Source organism: Varroa jacobsoni, unplaced genomic scaffold (genome assembly GCF_002532875.2).
Source record: "Varroa jacobsoni isolate VJ856 unplaced genomic scaffold, vjacob_1.0 scaffold_518, whole genome shotgun sequence".
Classification (NCBI taxonomy): domain Eukaryota; kingdom Metazoa; phylum Arthropoda; class Arachnida; order Mesostigmata; family Varroidae; genus Varroa; species Varroa jacobsoni.
Genome location: NW_019213420.1, coordinates 144,571 through 160,116, shown reverse-complemented (window position 1 = coordinate 160,116; position 15,546 = coordinate 144,571). Strand labels below are relative to the sequence as shown.

General features: G+C 37.3%; 3 protein-coding genes across 14 annotated transcripts in view; 2 read left to right on the top strand and 1 right to left on the bottom strand.

Annotated features, from left to right (window-relative positions):
- Nucleotides 1–693: 693 nt before the first annotated feature.
- Nucleotides 694–7,809, top strand: LOC111261105 (sepiapterin reductase). 7 transcript variants are annotated; one of them, XM_022834357.2, is made up of 7 exons: nt 694–2,126; nt 4,471–4,669; nt 4,864–4,990; nt 5,241–5,356; nt 5,467–5,583; nt 5,898–6,133; nt 7,347–7,809. In XM_022834357.2, the coding sequence occupies exons 2-6, from the start codon at nt 4,487–4,489 to the stop codon at nt 6,120–6,122; spliced, it is 768 nt and encodes a 255-aa protein (XP_022690092.1). In that variant the 5' UTR covers nt 694–2,126; nt 4,471–4,486; the 3' UTR covers nt 6,123–6,133; nt 7,347–7,809. The 7 variants fall into 7 exon arrangements, with proteins under 7 accessions (XP_022690092.1, XP_022690091.1, XP_022690090.1 ...); XM_022834356.2 differs by lacking the exon at nt 694–2,126 and adding an exon at nt 2,374–2,691; XM_022834355.2 differs by lacking the exon at nt 694–2,126 and adding an exon at nt 3,191–3,297.
- Nucleotides 7,810–8,857: 1,048 nt separating this feature from the next.
- Nucleotides 8,858–15,000, bottom strand: Naxd (NAD(P)HX dehydratase). 6 transcript variants are annotated; one of them, XM_022834353.2, is made up of 10 exons: nt 14,762–15,000; nt 14,423–14,456; nt 13,859–14,124; nt 13,180–13,250; nt 12,690–12,869; nt 12,227–12,373; nt 11,320–11,458; nt 10,829–10,980; nt 10,318–10,438; nt 8,858–10,062 (listed from the first exon to the last, which is right to left on the bottom strand). In XM_022834353.2, exons 3-9 carry the CDS (start codon nt 14,001–14,003, stop codon nt 10,325–10,327), a joined length of 948 nt encoding a protein of 315 aa, XP_022690088.1. In that variant the 5' UTR covers nt 14,004–14,124; nt 14,423–14,456; nt 14,762–15,000; the 3' UTR covers nt 8,858–10,062; nt 10,318–10,324. The 6 variants fall into 6 exon arrangements, with proteins under 6 accessions (XP_022690088.1, XP_086824695.1, XP_022690084.1 ...); XM_086968569.1 differs by having other exon boundaries at nt 14,796–15,000; XM_022834349.2 differs by having other exon boundaries at nt 14,423–15,000.
- A 98-nt stretch (nt 15,001–15,098) lies between these two features.
- The window catches only part of Cog7 (conserved oligomeric Golgi complex subunit 7), a 5,996-nt gene continuing 5,548 nt past the window's right edge, over nt 15,099–15,546 (top strand). The window contains exon 1 of the mRNA XM_022834336.2: nt 15,099–15,255. The gene's annotated coding sequence lies outside the window, so the exon portion shown is untranslated. The remainder of the gene's footprint in view (nt 15,256–15,546) is intronic.

Below are 15,546 nucleotides of genomic sequence, written 5' to 3'. Positions count from 1 at the left end.
GTTGTTCAATTAAAAACAGTAAAACCAATAAAACCAAAAGAGGACAAGGACGGCGTTTTAGGAGAAACTGTATGTATTCATTCTGTGGAGGACAAAAATTTACCGTTAGTTGCTATAACGATTAGCTATGGAATTCAACGAAATCTTGATTGTTTCAAGTCGAAAGTAGGAATAAAGCCAATAATAACAGTAATAGGGCTAGATAGAAGTAGCTTAAAATATCCCTCGTAACTTCGCTAGAAATTATCGTTGTAAACTTTGACTGAGGAAGTAGAATGTACGTCCTACATATATCTTTACTTTTACTAGGTAAATATTTATAGTCCCAATATAAAAATCTGCATAGGACAACTTACCACGAAGTGCTTCCGAAGGTGATGCAGCATTTTAATCATAGAGACGTATTGAACAAACAGATTACTACGCATGTTTTGTTGTGTCGTGGCGTGGATATTAAAAAAGACAACGAAGTTAAACGTTTGAAAGACACGTCACCGCTATTACTTATCTTCAAGTAAGTCGTTTAACCATGTGAAACTTCCTCAATTCTTATAATTCGAAATATCAAAAGTAAGTGGACTACGCACGCTTATTTTAGCTATCAACTAAAGCCTTCATAGTCTTTTTTAAATTTATTTTATTTAAACATTTTCAATATATATATTTTTTAATTTAATTTTACTATATTTTATTTAATATTAGACATATCTTATTTAAAGCCTGAGGTGAATATTTTCATGGAAAGAATAAATAGTTAATACGTATCGACGATTTCGCTTTAGCGCGACTTAAGTATTAAAAGCATACTTAGTTTACATAACCACAATTGTATTGCCACAATACACAGTATAGCAGAAATTTGTTTAATTAATCACGTTTTTTTTAACATGCTTGTGTAATAATACTCAGCCACCCCCACCCGGTACTAGGCACGTAGCAGATTTAAAGTTTCCCGCGCTCTATCTGTCGGGCGATGGTAAACAGGATAAAGCATGGTGATTAGACTAAGTGGGGAACAGTAAATTCTGCGGTGAACACGATTTTATTTCAACATAGGTCTTATAACAAAAATTCAATTTTCGTATAAACCAGTCATGTACCTGTTTGTCATAAATAGAGTGGAAATAGATATTGATACTCGAGCTGATTTTACTGCAGCAACAATGATTATTACCGTTTCTACGAAGATAAAGATTTTGTGATTAGCTACAATTAATTTAATGATGATGTTACCTTTACCAATAGTCTTATCTTTACGGTTTATTTTCTTATTTACAATAGGAGGAATTATTTCACCTAACTCTTCTACTAATGTTATTTCACATGATACTTATTACATAATATCTCATTCCCATGATGTATTTAGAATGGGTGCTGTATTTGCTATTATTGCAACAAGTATACATTATTTTGCACTCTTCGTTGGATAGAGTTTTACTTCTATGTTTTTGAGGATTCAAAAATTTGTGTCCGCGTAAATGCTCGCCTGAAAACTAGTCCTGGTACGCTATTTCACTAGCTCTATTCCAAAACGGAAACATTCTTGGCCGAATTTTGCAGGCCACCACTTTGGTCTGGGATATGATTTCGCCGTCGACTCCGCTCACGTACATAGGGACTGTGGCTATAATATATTTGCTTTACTGTCGTCGATCAGTCGCCTAGCTGGATTGAAGAACTAACGCGTTACGATTCGTAGATGGCTGAAGTTGACTCGGGTTTCACTGAGAGCTTCCTACTAAATTGACGTTGAATTTACAGGCCTGCCGCAGTCACCGTCAAGAATTACCATTTCTTCGTTTCTGAACAGCCTTTGAATCGTGTTCTCATTTTTTTGATCGTCACTGTCATTGCCATGATTCGCAGCATCATCCTAATGCTTCTGTTCCAATATTTCTGTTTACAGCGTTTAACACTGCATGATACACAGAGTTCATTATGCGCAAAACTACGGAATATTTTCGTCGGTTTCTTGGAAAGTGCGGCTCCCAGGTTTCTTGTCATTGCTCTCCGGCCTGTTCTCAATGTTCCCAATGTCATGTCAGTGTTATGTCAGTGTTCTTCAAGAGTGTGATCATAATTACCATGAAGTTATCCAGGCTCCCTGTACTTCGAATTTGTATCAGGTTGGCGATAGAGTATTCTACAAGCGCCTGACGAATGCAGGATTATGCCCAGATACCGTACCTAACGAAACATGAACCCAGCGCTTTTATTATTCAGAGAACGTAATTTTAGAATAAAGGTCCTCATGGTGACTTTATATTCACGCCCTATTATCTGCACGATGGCTTAACGTATCCAGGGGACTTGAAAATTCGGCCTTCCTCAAGATCGGCTGTAGGAGGGTATGAGCGATTTTTTGACGCTTAAGCCTAAAACGGTCACGAACCTTTTTACTATTTCCAAATACATGGGCATGGTCTGACTTGCCAGAGCCGCTTCCTGTTTTACATGACACACTTTATGCTGCTATATTTTTCCCTGGCTGTTGAGCTTCTTACTGACCGCCTTGCCTGTCGAGGCATCCAAATCCCAGATACGTTTAGCTTAGTGAAGATTCTAGGTTACATCCCGAAAATTCCAGACCCTGCAGACAATAATTTATCGGTAACGGCACATACCTGATACTTAATAAACAGACTGTTCCTTATTGCTAATATTATATTTATCTGCAGCAAGTATGATGAGGTTCGTGTTGTTCACAGGCATCTCAGTACGGCACCTTGCACATGAAGTAACACAAGTGAAAGTCACATTTTCTTTTTGTTTTGAAAGTTTTGAAGCTGGTAGGCTATTGCCCGTACTCCTATCCTTTGTTGTATCTCGTTGTTCGTATAATTGTCCTGAAATGCCCTATTACTACTCACATTGCCTATGTGCTAGCTTGAGTTGCCATAGCGCTGTAATTGCTTATATTGTTAACTAAAAACGATTCTCCTTTGATCGCCGTCTATATCCCTTACTACAGCTATGGAAAATTAAAAAGAACTGCTACTGGCTCGGCACCACGCGACGAAAGGCCGTTGTTGGCGTAGTCGCGGATGCCTATATATGGTGCCTCATAATATGTGTAGCTAACTAACCTTGTCAATATATATGTATAATAAAGAATTAGCTTCTTTGTTTTAGTCGCATAAACTCCTGCGCCTATTCGGTGTACCCCTTATTGCGTATACACATTGTGCATAAGTCTTTCTAGCGGTTTCTACTGTTAACTGTCAGCTGAGGGAAACTTCTATGTAGCACACGAGTGCATAGAATCTACCCGGTTAATTCGAAAGTCATAGTACACAGGTGAGAAATATTTCAAGCTTGGTAGAATGACTTCATTGTTAATTCGCATTAATTAATGTTTATTTTATTTTGAAAATCTTCACTTTGCTGACATTAGTATCATGTCTCTGGGGGGGATGAGCAGTTTAGCTATGCGCAACCTGTTGTACTCTCTAGGACAAAGCATTTTGCCCTTCTTTCAATAATACAATAGAATCATACACTACTCATGTATTGATGTACTGCGCATATCTAGCGTTTGAAATAGTTTAATTTACTATAATTCAATGTGATCTATCAAAACTTACGTATTCAACATAATCAGTACATTACATTTAGACAGGATGTGTACGCTTACGGTGTCGAATCTTATTAATAACATTTTGTCAATTAGAACTAATATAATTATCAATAAATACGGCTATTCTCCTCGTATCCTACATCGACAGTTTCTGCTTTTGAAAAATTCTATTGTATTATTGAAAGAAGGGCAAAACGTTTTGTCCTAGAGAGTGCAACAGGTTGCGCATAGCTAAACTGCTCACCCCCCAGAGACATGATACTAATGTCAGCAAAGTGAAGATTTTCAAAATAAAATAAACATTAATTAATGCGAATTAACAATGAAGTCATTCTACCAAGCTTGAAATATTTTTTTTTGAAAAAACTTTCCTCATTTTGTTGGTCAGAGTCGACAACAATCGGTGCCAGAGGCACACCTAGAGAATAGACTGTTTTGTTCGAATTGTAGTTTTGTCGATGTGTTTAATAAGTAAATAAGTTTCGAATCGTAGTATGAATTCCCGCAGATCTCAGAGACGCGATTACTAGAAGATGGCCTGTTGGTGTAAATGCATATTTTTTAGATACCCTAGAATTGCAAATAGCTTGAACACGGGAAATAGGTCAAATAAATTATGGAAAGCGTTATTTTGTTGAAGGTGGAACTTCGTAGCAGAAACGCGGATATGTTACTGTAGTCGGTAGATAAAGACCTAACATTGAACTAAAAAAGTGTTAATTACTATATCTGTTGAGATAAGCATCCCGGTATCGAAATGGAGCAACTGATTTCCAAGGACACCATCGCGCAATTTCGCTTAGCACGAATAAACAATTAATCCCATGATTAGTAATAATAATACTCGTTAATTAACTATTATATTATTAAATCAAGCATTATATGTTTTTCAGATGAAATCGAACAAAAATGAAATCATTCTTCAATAACCGAGTTCTGCTGTTGGTTACTGGTGCCAGCCGTGGTTTGGGCTTAGAAATAGTTATGCAGTTGTCGGCGAAGATTGCGAATGGCTCCGTTGTAGTTCTCGCCGCCAGGGACAAAGAAAAACTTGATATCAACTGCGCTAACCTCAAGAAGACTTTCCCCGAAGTAAATATATTTAACAAGGTGTATTTATGTGTATATATATACATATATATCACACAGTGATTGATGGATGCTGTCATATCCTGCTTTGTTGGTGCACTTGACTTAATTATTCGAAAAGTACGTTTTTGAATGCTACTAATAACCTTAGGCAAAATAATATTTTAAGTTTTCTATTAACCGGGGTCCATTTGCAGATAATGTTCGAGTCGTTCGTGAGCGATAATGCGACAGCGACGTATGCCGATTACGAAAAGCTGCTCAACGAAAAGCTGAAGTGCGCACCTGAAGCTGTTGTTGTTATTCACAATGCCGGGTCACTTGGTGAGTTGTTTAAAACTCACTGGTTTTATTTAATATACACATTTTTAGCCACGTAATTATAGTTTTTAATTGTCGAATCAATTTTTAGTAGTATTTGCTTCGACTCGAAGAGTAATTCATTATGTAGATCGGCGGCAGGTTCGGGGGAGCATGCTAAGCCTTTGTATAAGCTGTATTGTAATGATGAGATTTGATGAGGTACAAACTTTCTACAAATGTGAAGAGATTTTTAGTAATGAACCTTTTCCAGGCAACACCAATGTTCAGCTAAGTGAGCAGAATAATCTGGATGAACTTGCCTCATACTTCGCTGCGAACGTTCACCATCCGATGGTTCTCTCTAGCGCCGTTATCACTCTTGCAAAAGTAATGATTTTTATGATTTCCTATGTCTTTTCTTCTGTCTCTAATATGTTTCGATCCTACCTAATAAACTTATTGTTATTGGATTGTTGTGTATGCATTGTTCTGACTAGGCACCGATTTACCTGGTGAACATCTCTTCACTGTGTGGCATCAAGCCTTTTCCGAATATCGGTCTCTATTGCACGGGCAAAGCTGCACGCAAGATGTACTTTGATTGTTTAGCAGCGGTTTGTTCTTTTTGACATATACTTTACAGACTAATTAAGCTTACAGCAATAGGATGGTATCAACAAAAATACGGACATATTACTTATTATACGTTAAATCAATTTTTCATTAAAAAATTAGAAGTCAGTTTGATTGTTTTTCTCTCAGAAACGGTTGTAGCTGTTGCGTGTTTTTAACATGTTACACCTTAATAGTGATGAAAATATGTTGTTGATTAAAAGAACCATGGGTTGATAAAAATCATCAATTATCCCGCCACTTTGTAAAAATGCTTGCTATCCATTTCGATTTTTATTTCGTTATCACATTATAGGACAACCCGGAAATCCGCATCCTCCAGTATTCTCCTGGGCCGTTGGAGACAGACATGATGACTGAGTTACGCAATTGCAAAATCGGTTCTGTGTCGTCGATGGCTAAAAATTTAAGGGAGAAAGGAATTCTCCTAAATACTCGCCAAACTGTTGAGAAGCTCTGCGATATCATTGATAAAAATGCCTTCGAGTCGGGAGCTCACATTGACTACTACGATCGATGATCTCTTTGCCTGTACGCTTCTGCATACCTTAAATGTATTGTACGATTCATTACCAAAGTGTTACTTTTAATTAAAAAACTTTAAAAATGAAATTCACCAAATAAAATGATCAATATTGCTTTATGTTGTAATCTATTAGGATTTCTCGGTGATTACTTTCCAACAAGATCGTTTTAGTGATACTTTAGTGATGTCATGTAAAGTTTCTGATTGTTCTTGCGCGCAAATATTTAATCAGAACCGCTAAATCGAGGAGCAGGATTACAAATAAGAAATATTAAGTGCGAAATGACCGACGACCAAACACAAATTCTGATTACAACGCGATGCGCGCGAAACTGATTTCCGACCTCATCTAGTGCTCGATCGACTCAACGCAAAAGCTGATGTAAATGCCATGGTAGGGGTAAATTAACTAATCAGAAAACACGAACCGAACGAAGCCCAGTTCCTTTAAACTATTAAACTAGTGTTTTAAACTGAACATATTTCCAATGGTTAAGTGTTTGTCAACTAAACCTAGAAGCCGCGTAATGGCAGTATAGGGCGTACGAACTCGGAACATTCGTTGTCCGTTTTTGTATCCGACTCCCTTTCTGACTTCTTGTAGGCTAGCGCCCGTAAAATTATCGCTTTAACCTAGTATCCTTTAACCTGGTAGAGTTTTTACCTGAGGTAATACGAGTACGAAATCGAGCAGATTAGAGGGATTTTTTTTTTCAGTATGAAACTAAACATTCACTGACATAGAAACGAAGACGGCGTAAACGCCTACAAGTCATCCTGTATTCTATCCAAACATGATCATTAAACTAAAAATAAAAACAGTATTCACGTCAAAACCTGTGTCCAAACTAATCTACCTTATAACCTATTAGGTTTCTGTACAATGTAATAACTGTTGGCATGTATTCAAGTGTACTTTACATTAGACTATTAGTACCACAGCAATAACTCGAAGTAGAAACACTAATTATTAGCAAAACGGCTCCGAAAGTTTGCGTGCAAACTATTTTATCTGAGAAACTTAAAGGTCCTGTGCTCCTCAAATTTACAATGTACTTAGCAGACCGACGCAAAATACGACTATAAAGTCTCTGTTGAATTATGTTGTATGGCATCCTATTTGAGTTTGTTCAACGGAATAACTGGAAAATGTGTACGTAGGTTGCATTTGACTACATACTTTCATGTCGTTTTTGTCTTTATTTTTCTCTATTTCAGTGAATAACAAACCCACAAATACACACAATAAGGACGATGAGAATACTTGTGGCGGAACAAATTTGCCTATACTCTATATAAAGGTATCTACCGGAATAAGCATAAATAAAACGAAGTGGATGTAAACGTCTGTATTCAAACTATATAACACTACACCGACTTTGTGCCTTTTAAGTTATAAATTTATCAAAAGTATAGGATGGTCTTAATAAACGAAGAAATTGTCAAGAATTGAAAAACACTTGTAACTTAATCTGTGTTCCTACTGTGCCGCCTTATTCGGGTCTGCGTCTGGTAGCACTATTAGACAAAGCAGCTCAAGCTGCATTGTGATCTATATGGAGCGGCCGCATAATTTGATAGTGACTTCACAGTGAAACCTGAAAACGATCTATTTCTCAATGAAGCTTTTGCTGTCAATAAATTGGTGCTCGCAGAATCGTGGTCACTGAATCCAGTTTCATTAGATGTCCTCTTTTCTCAACAAATGCAATAAACAATGGGGGCGCTTAAAATCACCGTATTCAACAATACTGATCCCAAAATCTTTCTCTGCAATTTTCAAGAAATTAAGGAATAGAGGTTAACAGCATGTAGAATTTGTGGATCTCTCCACGTGTTCGCAATTAACATTGTTTTGAGTAAAGTTATTTCTTTATCAATCACACCTACCTTTTACTAAATTATTATTTTCGGGTAAGTCCACATAGACAGGATCCGCGGACACTCATATTAGAGACCTTTAGAGTCGAGCAATTTCACAGCTTCCTCAGCTTAGGGCTTCAGTTAATCCCTTATAGATGCTTCACCATATTCGGTATTTGCTTCCTATTGCATCACTTAAAGTTTATTCTATAAACGAAAATAGTCATAAGAATAACACTGGAATGCTACTCCGATTATTATTGAATTAGGGCTTTCTCTGATATATTAGTCTATGTGATTTACGGCCAGGCCACTGCTCATATGAAATTTCACACCAGGTCAAATGTGTTCTTTTAGGTCGAAGAACTATTAGTACACCAAATAAGCTCCTTCCAGATATAATGCATAACGACATGCACTGACAGTTTGATTCAAAAATATATGCTTATTAGAGTGAAAAAAAGTGTACTCTTAACGGATTGATCATTAATTTAAACATTATATTTCTGTGCTGATAAGGTCCGAAATTTTGATAATCCGATTGCAAATTTGCGAAAAACAGATTGCGCCATGTAATACAGAAGAAAAAAATTACCCGTAAGTATAAATATGGCTTTGTGGAAATAAAACAATTTAATTTATGAATTTCTTCATAGAGCTTAAGAGTTAACCACCGTTAACAGCTAGGTTCTTTGCCTAAAATGACATTTTCAAGAATAGCGTAAATGAGGGCGCGCAGTCGGAAGAGCACCACAGTAGTAAGACAGAGTCAAAAAGATTGTAGAGCCGAAAGCCCTGAGACACTCCAGACCGAAGGTCAGTCACGGACAAAGGCGGATTTTTCATAGATAAATCATAAGGCCAGCTTCATTGTATGTGGGTATTTATTAATAAAATAACGAACAACAGTTATACTGTTCGCACATGTGCAACCGTACAGGAACAGTATCTCGTTTTGTATTATGTCGTATCGAAGTAATATCTAAAGACTCTTCTTTTACTTAACTAAACTGAAAGAAAACGTATATTGAAATAAACCGGTCCAAATATTAGACATATGCTGCCAAAATGCAGAAGTTAAGATATACCTTTTTCAGTTGCTCGATTAAATAACAAACTATTATATACTGACACTTTCACAAACGTACATTCAATTGAAGCAAAGTGTATTTGTCATCCACTACCTTACTATTACTGCAGCTTAGTGTATGTGCATTTGCACAAATGCGAGAAGCAAATCTTGTTAACTATTTTCGAATATTATACGAAGTAATCTGCGAATCCAAGGTTCCACTTAGCCCAAAGCAATAGCGCAAACTAAGCTTATGGATAAGATCTATGCATGAAAATACGTGCACTAGAACAATGCTCTAGCCATTCTCTCAACGCAGTGTTGTAGATATTAGAGCTGAATTAGTTCTTGCCACATCGTTACGCACCGCTCCTGCTATTCCTCCTTTTGGTATAGTAAATTTGCAATATATATGTAATGGTCTGTGTATGTGTGTATTTTTACTACTACCAGAATAATTATCAGCTATTTTTATATTTCTTTCTGATAATCATAATGTAATTAGCCCTTAGTTGACTTGCATAGACCATCTTAAAAGTTGAAACGTATAAACTACAGCTAAGAAATTTAGCCTAAGTATTCTAAAGGCAACCATGTGCATCAGTAGAATGGTGATTACACTATTAAGAGTGGTTTTCTAAAGGAGTAAGAATGACAAGTACAAGTCATGAAAATGTCGTTCTCCTCTAACAACTGGCAAGGCAAGGTTAAATGGTTTATAAACTTCATAGTTGGTAATGGACCGAAGATTATAGATAACGCAGTACGCAACGAAGGAGTTTCGACAAACTTGGAAATGTTCGTCTGAGCTTGCCGTACGAACTTCGTAGCCACAGAATATGCATGATAATCGAAGTGCTCATAAAATTTAGGTTTAAACTTCGTTGGTATTTTACCTCCGAAAAATATTCTTTCATATTATCATGTGTGCGATTGCGTCCTTGACCGTTTTTCTTCACCGTGTTGACAGCAGCTCGATGCGAGAAGCCTGTTTCCTAACTGTAAAAAAGTTGTAATAATTAATGATGCACATTTTTATATAAGCTTACTCTTTCAAAATCTTCTCAGCGTTTACAGAGATATATTCAGCCCTTAAGGCGTATTTCATATTCTTACACCTGCAGTGGAAGAGCAGCTATTCAGACATTGTGGAATAGGTGATAGCCGATCAACTGATAGATAGTGCGGTTCCTAATGGAAAAACGTTTGGCATGTATTTGTCAATTCTGCTATTGGCATTTTGATTCAAGATACCTCCACTTTAATCTACCGGGAAAAGGACCGCAAAGCTATCTCGGATTTCATCGACGATGTCCGTTGAGAGCGTACTTCGTTTCATCCTTCGAAACGCTTGGCGCGCACATCGACGTGTTACCTTATAACAAAGAGAAGGAGAATTTTAAGAATCGCAGTTATTGACGCCGAATAACATCTAAAAACCTTCCATTAAGCCGTAGGCTACCATCGTTTCGACTAAATTTGGTTTTGTTTCGATTTACCGATTAAAATATGCAAAAATCGTATTTTATCGGGGATGGAATCTACAAGCACTAGGAGAATATATGGGAATGACAAACTAGTTTACAACGAAGTCTTACCTGTATCTGTCAAATATAGTTCAATAAAATCGTTCTAAAAACTATATTTAATTTTTCAAAGTTAGCTTTCTTCCATTTTTATCCCGATTTTGCGTTTAATCTCAAGCCAGGCCTCATGTGTGCGTAGAGGGTACAGTGCAATACCTAACTTGAAAAAAATTACAAACCATGGATGCTCCAAGGCCAGCGACGATTCCTGGGCCGAGTGGGCAAGCTTGCGACAGCATACCAGTCTTCTGAGCGTTAAAGGCCCAATATGAAAAAACTCCAAGCAGACCAGCGAGGATATCCCCTTGGCCACCACATCGACGAGGAGAACCTGCTTCCAACAAGTCAGTATCGTCGGTATTATTGTGTTGATTCGTCCATTCAAAACCGTTCAATAAATACCACGGACTGTAGTGGTCATTAACGCAGTTAAATTATCAGCAAAGATTAAACATATTTTTATTCAATTGTTTGAATCATCTTCAGATTAGCTCGTTTGCGTGGCAAACAAAAACGCACCTTATCTAGGCAATGCCAAACAACTTTATTTATTTGTATTACATGTATATATCTGATAGAAAGCCAGCTTTTAATAGCTAATAAATAGATAATAAAATTATTTAAAATAACCTTAATAAATTAAAAAAAGTATTAGATAGAGATTACTGACCAGTTTCATCGCCAAGTACAAGGCTCAGCCCGTCGCTTACGATGTCTACTCCACCCTTTGCGAGGATCGTAACATTACCCATTGAAGATGCTAACGCTTCCACAGATTCTGGGGTAGCTTGCTTCGCAGTGAACTCCTTCTGCAACGATGATGTGAATATCAATAGCAGGGTTGAAGTTTCTAAATGAAGTCTCGTTTCCTCTGTAAATAACTAATCTTCAATTCAAATGACTAACTAGAATATAATTTTTGAACCCATCCTTAAACTCGGCGTCTTGGATCAGATTTATTCGGTAAACTCATTTCCTAATATTCCTTTCCTTGTAAGAAATCTACACTAAGAAGTAGTATCTAGTAGAAATCAATCTGTGTATGAATCTGCGCATAAATGATGATATGTTGCTGAACTTGAATTAGTACTACTCGACTAAGATACCTGATTTATATTAAATCATTCTACATCTGTGTCAATACATCAATAAATGAACGCAATTATTATAATACTGCCATGCGTGTTGCTCTCAAGAAAGCACGTTTTGGTGTTTCACGGGGCCCCAGTTGTCCATCGTGCCTATCCTACGGACAATAGAGGTGCGTCAATTACCTTGTAGACCAATCATTACGTTTTGTCCTAGCGATAATGGAGAAAGCATAATAAGCTAGTCTAGCGTAACTCGTTGGTGCGACTCTGAATACCTACAAAACAGATTTCAGGTGGATGAGTAGAATTAGCGAGGGTAAATGTGTTCACTAGCACCAGCGGGTCATGACACAAAGGGAAGTAGCAAGGGGGCAAGGCTTAACGCGTACCTCATGCCCTCCGTAGCAGTGTCCAAACGACTCCCGAGCTGTAAGCTATGAGGTACTCAAAGCTAAAGGCCAACCAGGCAAAAAATAATTTAATTACCTTGCAGACATGTTTGTAAAGATTCTTGAACTCTGAAAAGTTAGGGGTGAGTACAGCTCCCTTATAGCCACGAACCAAATCAAGCTGCGATACAATCAATGGAAATACGGACGCATCAAGGACAATCGGCATGTTGAGCTCTCGGGCCTGTTAAGAGCAACACCCGTAGAAGACGATTAGGTTGATATACAAGTATTGTCCTAATCGACCTAAAGTAAACAATAGATTTTCGTTGCTGTAAAGGAACCATTTAAGGTTATCATTCGTCTATGTGTAATTTAATCAACTTGTTTTTACGGTTATTACAGAATAGTTCTAGTGAACTACAAATATTTCGAAACAAAGAACAGAATCAAATGAGAAAACCAGCTTCAGCAAAATCAACATTCGCAGCAGCGAATTAATCAGTAGTACAATCGCCTCTTTTTTAAGGTATTTGTAATTTAATGTTGTTGTTACATACGCGCTTGATAATATGCACAACCGCGGCGTGCACCTCCGGGTGCGAAGACAGCCCGCATCCAACGACAAGCGCGTGCAGTTTCGGTAGGGTAGCATCCATTAGCTGAACGCAGTCCTTGTTATCTAGGTAAGGGTGAACCATCAACTCGGGACTGTATGACTTCAGCGGGTTTGCCGCACTCTAAACAACAAAAATCGGATTTGGATCTTATAATAAGAAAAGCTATTGTATGAAAAAATAGACCAAGATAATCTATATTGGTCTATTTTTTCACAAAAGTTTAAAATGTTTTATATTCCGAACCGCTGTAGGAAAAAAAGTGAATTATTTTTATTGGAATAAACTTTGAGCTTAAGGCTTCACCGCGGGAGATACTGAGTCATAAGCCCTGCAGCCTGATCTTGTGTAGAATGATCAACAGAAGGTAATTTTGCTAACTTGTTAGAAGTTTCCTGTCGAAATAGAAACCTCATTTTAGAGAGTTGCATACCTGTGTAGTGAACACATAAACAAGATCAGCTCCTAGACGAAGAGCTGCCATTGATGCGTAAAACGGTGCTCCTGTAAAAACAACAACGAATATAAACATACATAAGTGAAAAAAATGCTTTGTATTGAAAACTGAATACAGTGAAGAAACATTTGTGGAAATAACGAGTTTTACCGTCTAATTGTATAACTACTCTGATTAGAGTACTTCAATCAAGAGGGAATGGTTTAAAGGAAGTATTGCGAATACCTTTCTGTACTCTTTCTTTGTGTAGCTAATCGCTTTATTGAACTTAAAGAAAAACAGGTTTCATGGTTAGTTTATATTATGGTGGCGTTAGCTTAAGACTTTTCTACTGCGTATAACGGACTTCACCTAGATCATGGCAAAAAAGGTACCCCAATTCTATCGTCTAAAAGGTATTCCATTCTGATCATATCATATGGTTAGGATCGTCCCCGTTATAACGCAGTGGGTAACATGTTTGTCTGTTAAATTTAGGGCATGTAGTGACCTAGGCTCAGATCTGGAAGAAGACATGCTTGGTTCTGCAGCCCAAAGTCATCCTTAACTGCTTAAATAGTACATATAAAACGAAAGAGAGATCTAACTTGCCGACGACTAACTAACGACATCAGTATGGTTTACACATATAGATGAGATTGACATGATGACAAACCGACAAAGACCTCGGAGCCGCCAATAACTCCAATCCTTCCACACTGGCCTTTATGACTTCCGAATTCAAGTGTGGGTACAACAGAACAGACATATCGTTGATATTCATTCACTCCTGCAATGGAGCTTTTGCCATTTTTCGCCATAGTGCTATAAGAAGTCCGTAATGTCTTCGCGTCTGCGCTTGACAGCCTGTTGTGATTCGATGAGTTTGCACCATCCGACCTGTATGTCCGCCCTAAAGCCACGGTACCATTTATGACTCGGCTGCAAAAAATCAGTAGTATTACCGTATAGTTCGTTGGTAAATTTAGTTTTCCAATAGATTTTGGCTTTATGTCACTTTGCTAAAAGCATCAAGCAAATAAATAAAAATGTGTTCAATGTTTTTTACCGAACAAAATTATTTATGTCATCACCTTTAACATTTATTTATTAATCGCCTTAAATAACGTTCGTGATTATTATATTAGGGTAACATAACTAAATCTAATTTTTGAGGTGCAAGTAAATTATCGCTCCAAGATTGCAGTCAGTATCGATAAGGTTTGACAGCAGGACTTACCTCAGAAGGAAGACAGTAGGTTTCGCAAAAGCAACTTTACATGTTGTTAGAAAATACATGAGCGAAGTCTCATTCAACACTCATTCATGCACGCAGAAGAAAACAAGTACAGCACTAATCAGAAAAGGATATATGAGAAGAAAATGCTACTGTACACAAGCTGTTGTCAACGGACCCAAAATAACCGAGTCACATACACAAATAAGGTATGCTACAGACGCACCGCTATCTAACAAAATTAAGCCAAGGAAAAGAAGCGCGGATTTTTAGATGCGATTAGGTACATAGGCGATACATAAAGAGGTTTCTTGCTTTTGCAGAGAATCTGCTGAAGCTAACCGTCGCCACTATTATACAAATTGAAATCCCACACTTGTTGCGAGCTAATGGAAGATAATACGGTTGAGAGCCAGCCGGACTTCACTGCTGAACACAATTTCGATTTGAAACAAATTTGACAAAAACGTTGTAGAGTTGATCAGCTGGTTGGCAGTATCCTTGTAATAAACGACCAGATGATCTTGACATAAAAGTAAAGTCACTCAGAGCCAGCAGTATATGTTTGTATTGAGCGATTTCGCCCCTAGCAGACGAATAAGTAGAGAAAAACAAGAAAGGGGAGGACAAGAGGAAGAGTAAGTGAAAATCGAACAGATGTCTTTTCTCTGGAACCGAATATAGTTCTACAGGGGATAATTGTGACGTGTTACTTGCGTCATCGTTTACGGATTGACTGAACGGGTGTAATTATTTATACTGAGATTATAAATAAAATAGGGAGCATCGTCTTTAAGTGTATGATTGTTAGCGTCTAACTAGATTAACTTAAATAGGTAAGTTCGGAATACGATTAGGTAATTTCCAACTATTCCAACTAAGATAAAATGGTAGAAAATGGTGCTTGTTTACAATTGTGTATAGACAAAAGTTTGCGAGAACTATAATAGATATGGGTGCCTCTTTGAACTTCTAGTGTAATATGTAATAGACTAAAGATAAATAACTCGGGGACTAGAAATGGCCTGGATTCTCACTGAAATAGTACAACAGTGTTTAGGGTTTCAGAGCATCGAAATCTCTATTCTTTTACTGAAATATTGTTTGTCAGCACTTGTACAACACAG

Coding starts and splice junctions, on each gene's coding strand:
- LOC111261105 (XM_022834357.2), top strand. CDS start 4,487: ATGAAATCATTCTTCAATAACCGAGTTCTGCTGTTGGTTACTGGTGCC. Junction 4,670..4,863: donor TCAAGAAGACTTTCCCCGAA/GTAAATATATTT, acceptor GTCCATTTGCAG/ATAATGTTCGAGTCGTTCGT. Junction 5,357..5,466: donor CCGTTATCACTCTTGCAAAA/GTAATGATTTTT, acceptor TGTTCTGACTAG/GCACCGATTTACCTGGTGAA.
- Naxd (XM_022834349.2), bottom strand. CDS start 14,481: ATGTATTTTCTAACAACATGTAAAGTTGCTTTTGCGAAACCTACTGTC. Junction 14,125..14,422: donor CCTACTGTCTTCCTTCTGAG/GTAAGTCCTGCT, acceptor GATTTTTTGCAG/CCGAGTCATAAATGGTACCG. Junction 10,439..10,828: donor CTGGCCTTGGAGCATCCATG/GTTTGTAATTTT, acceptor CTTTGTTATAAG/GTAACACGTCGATGTGCGCG.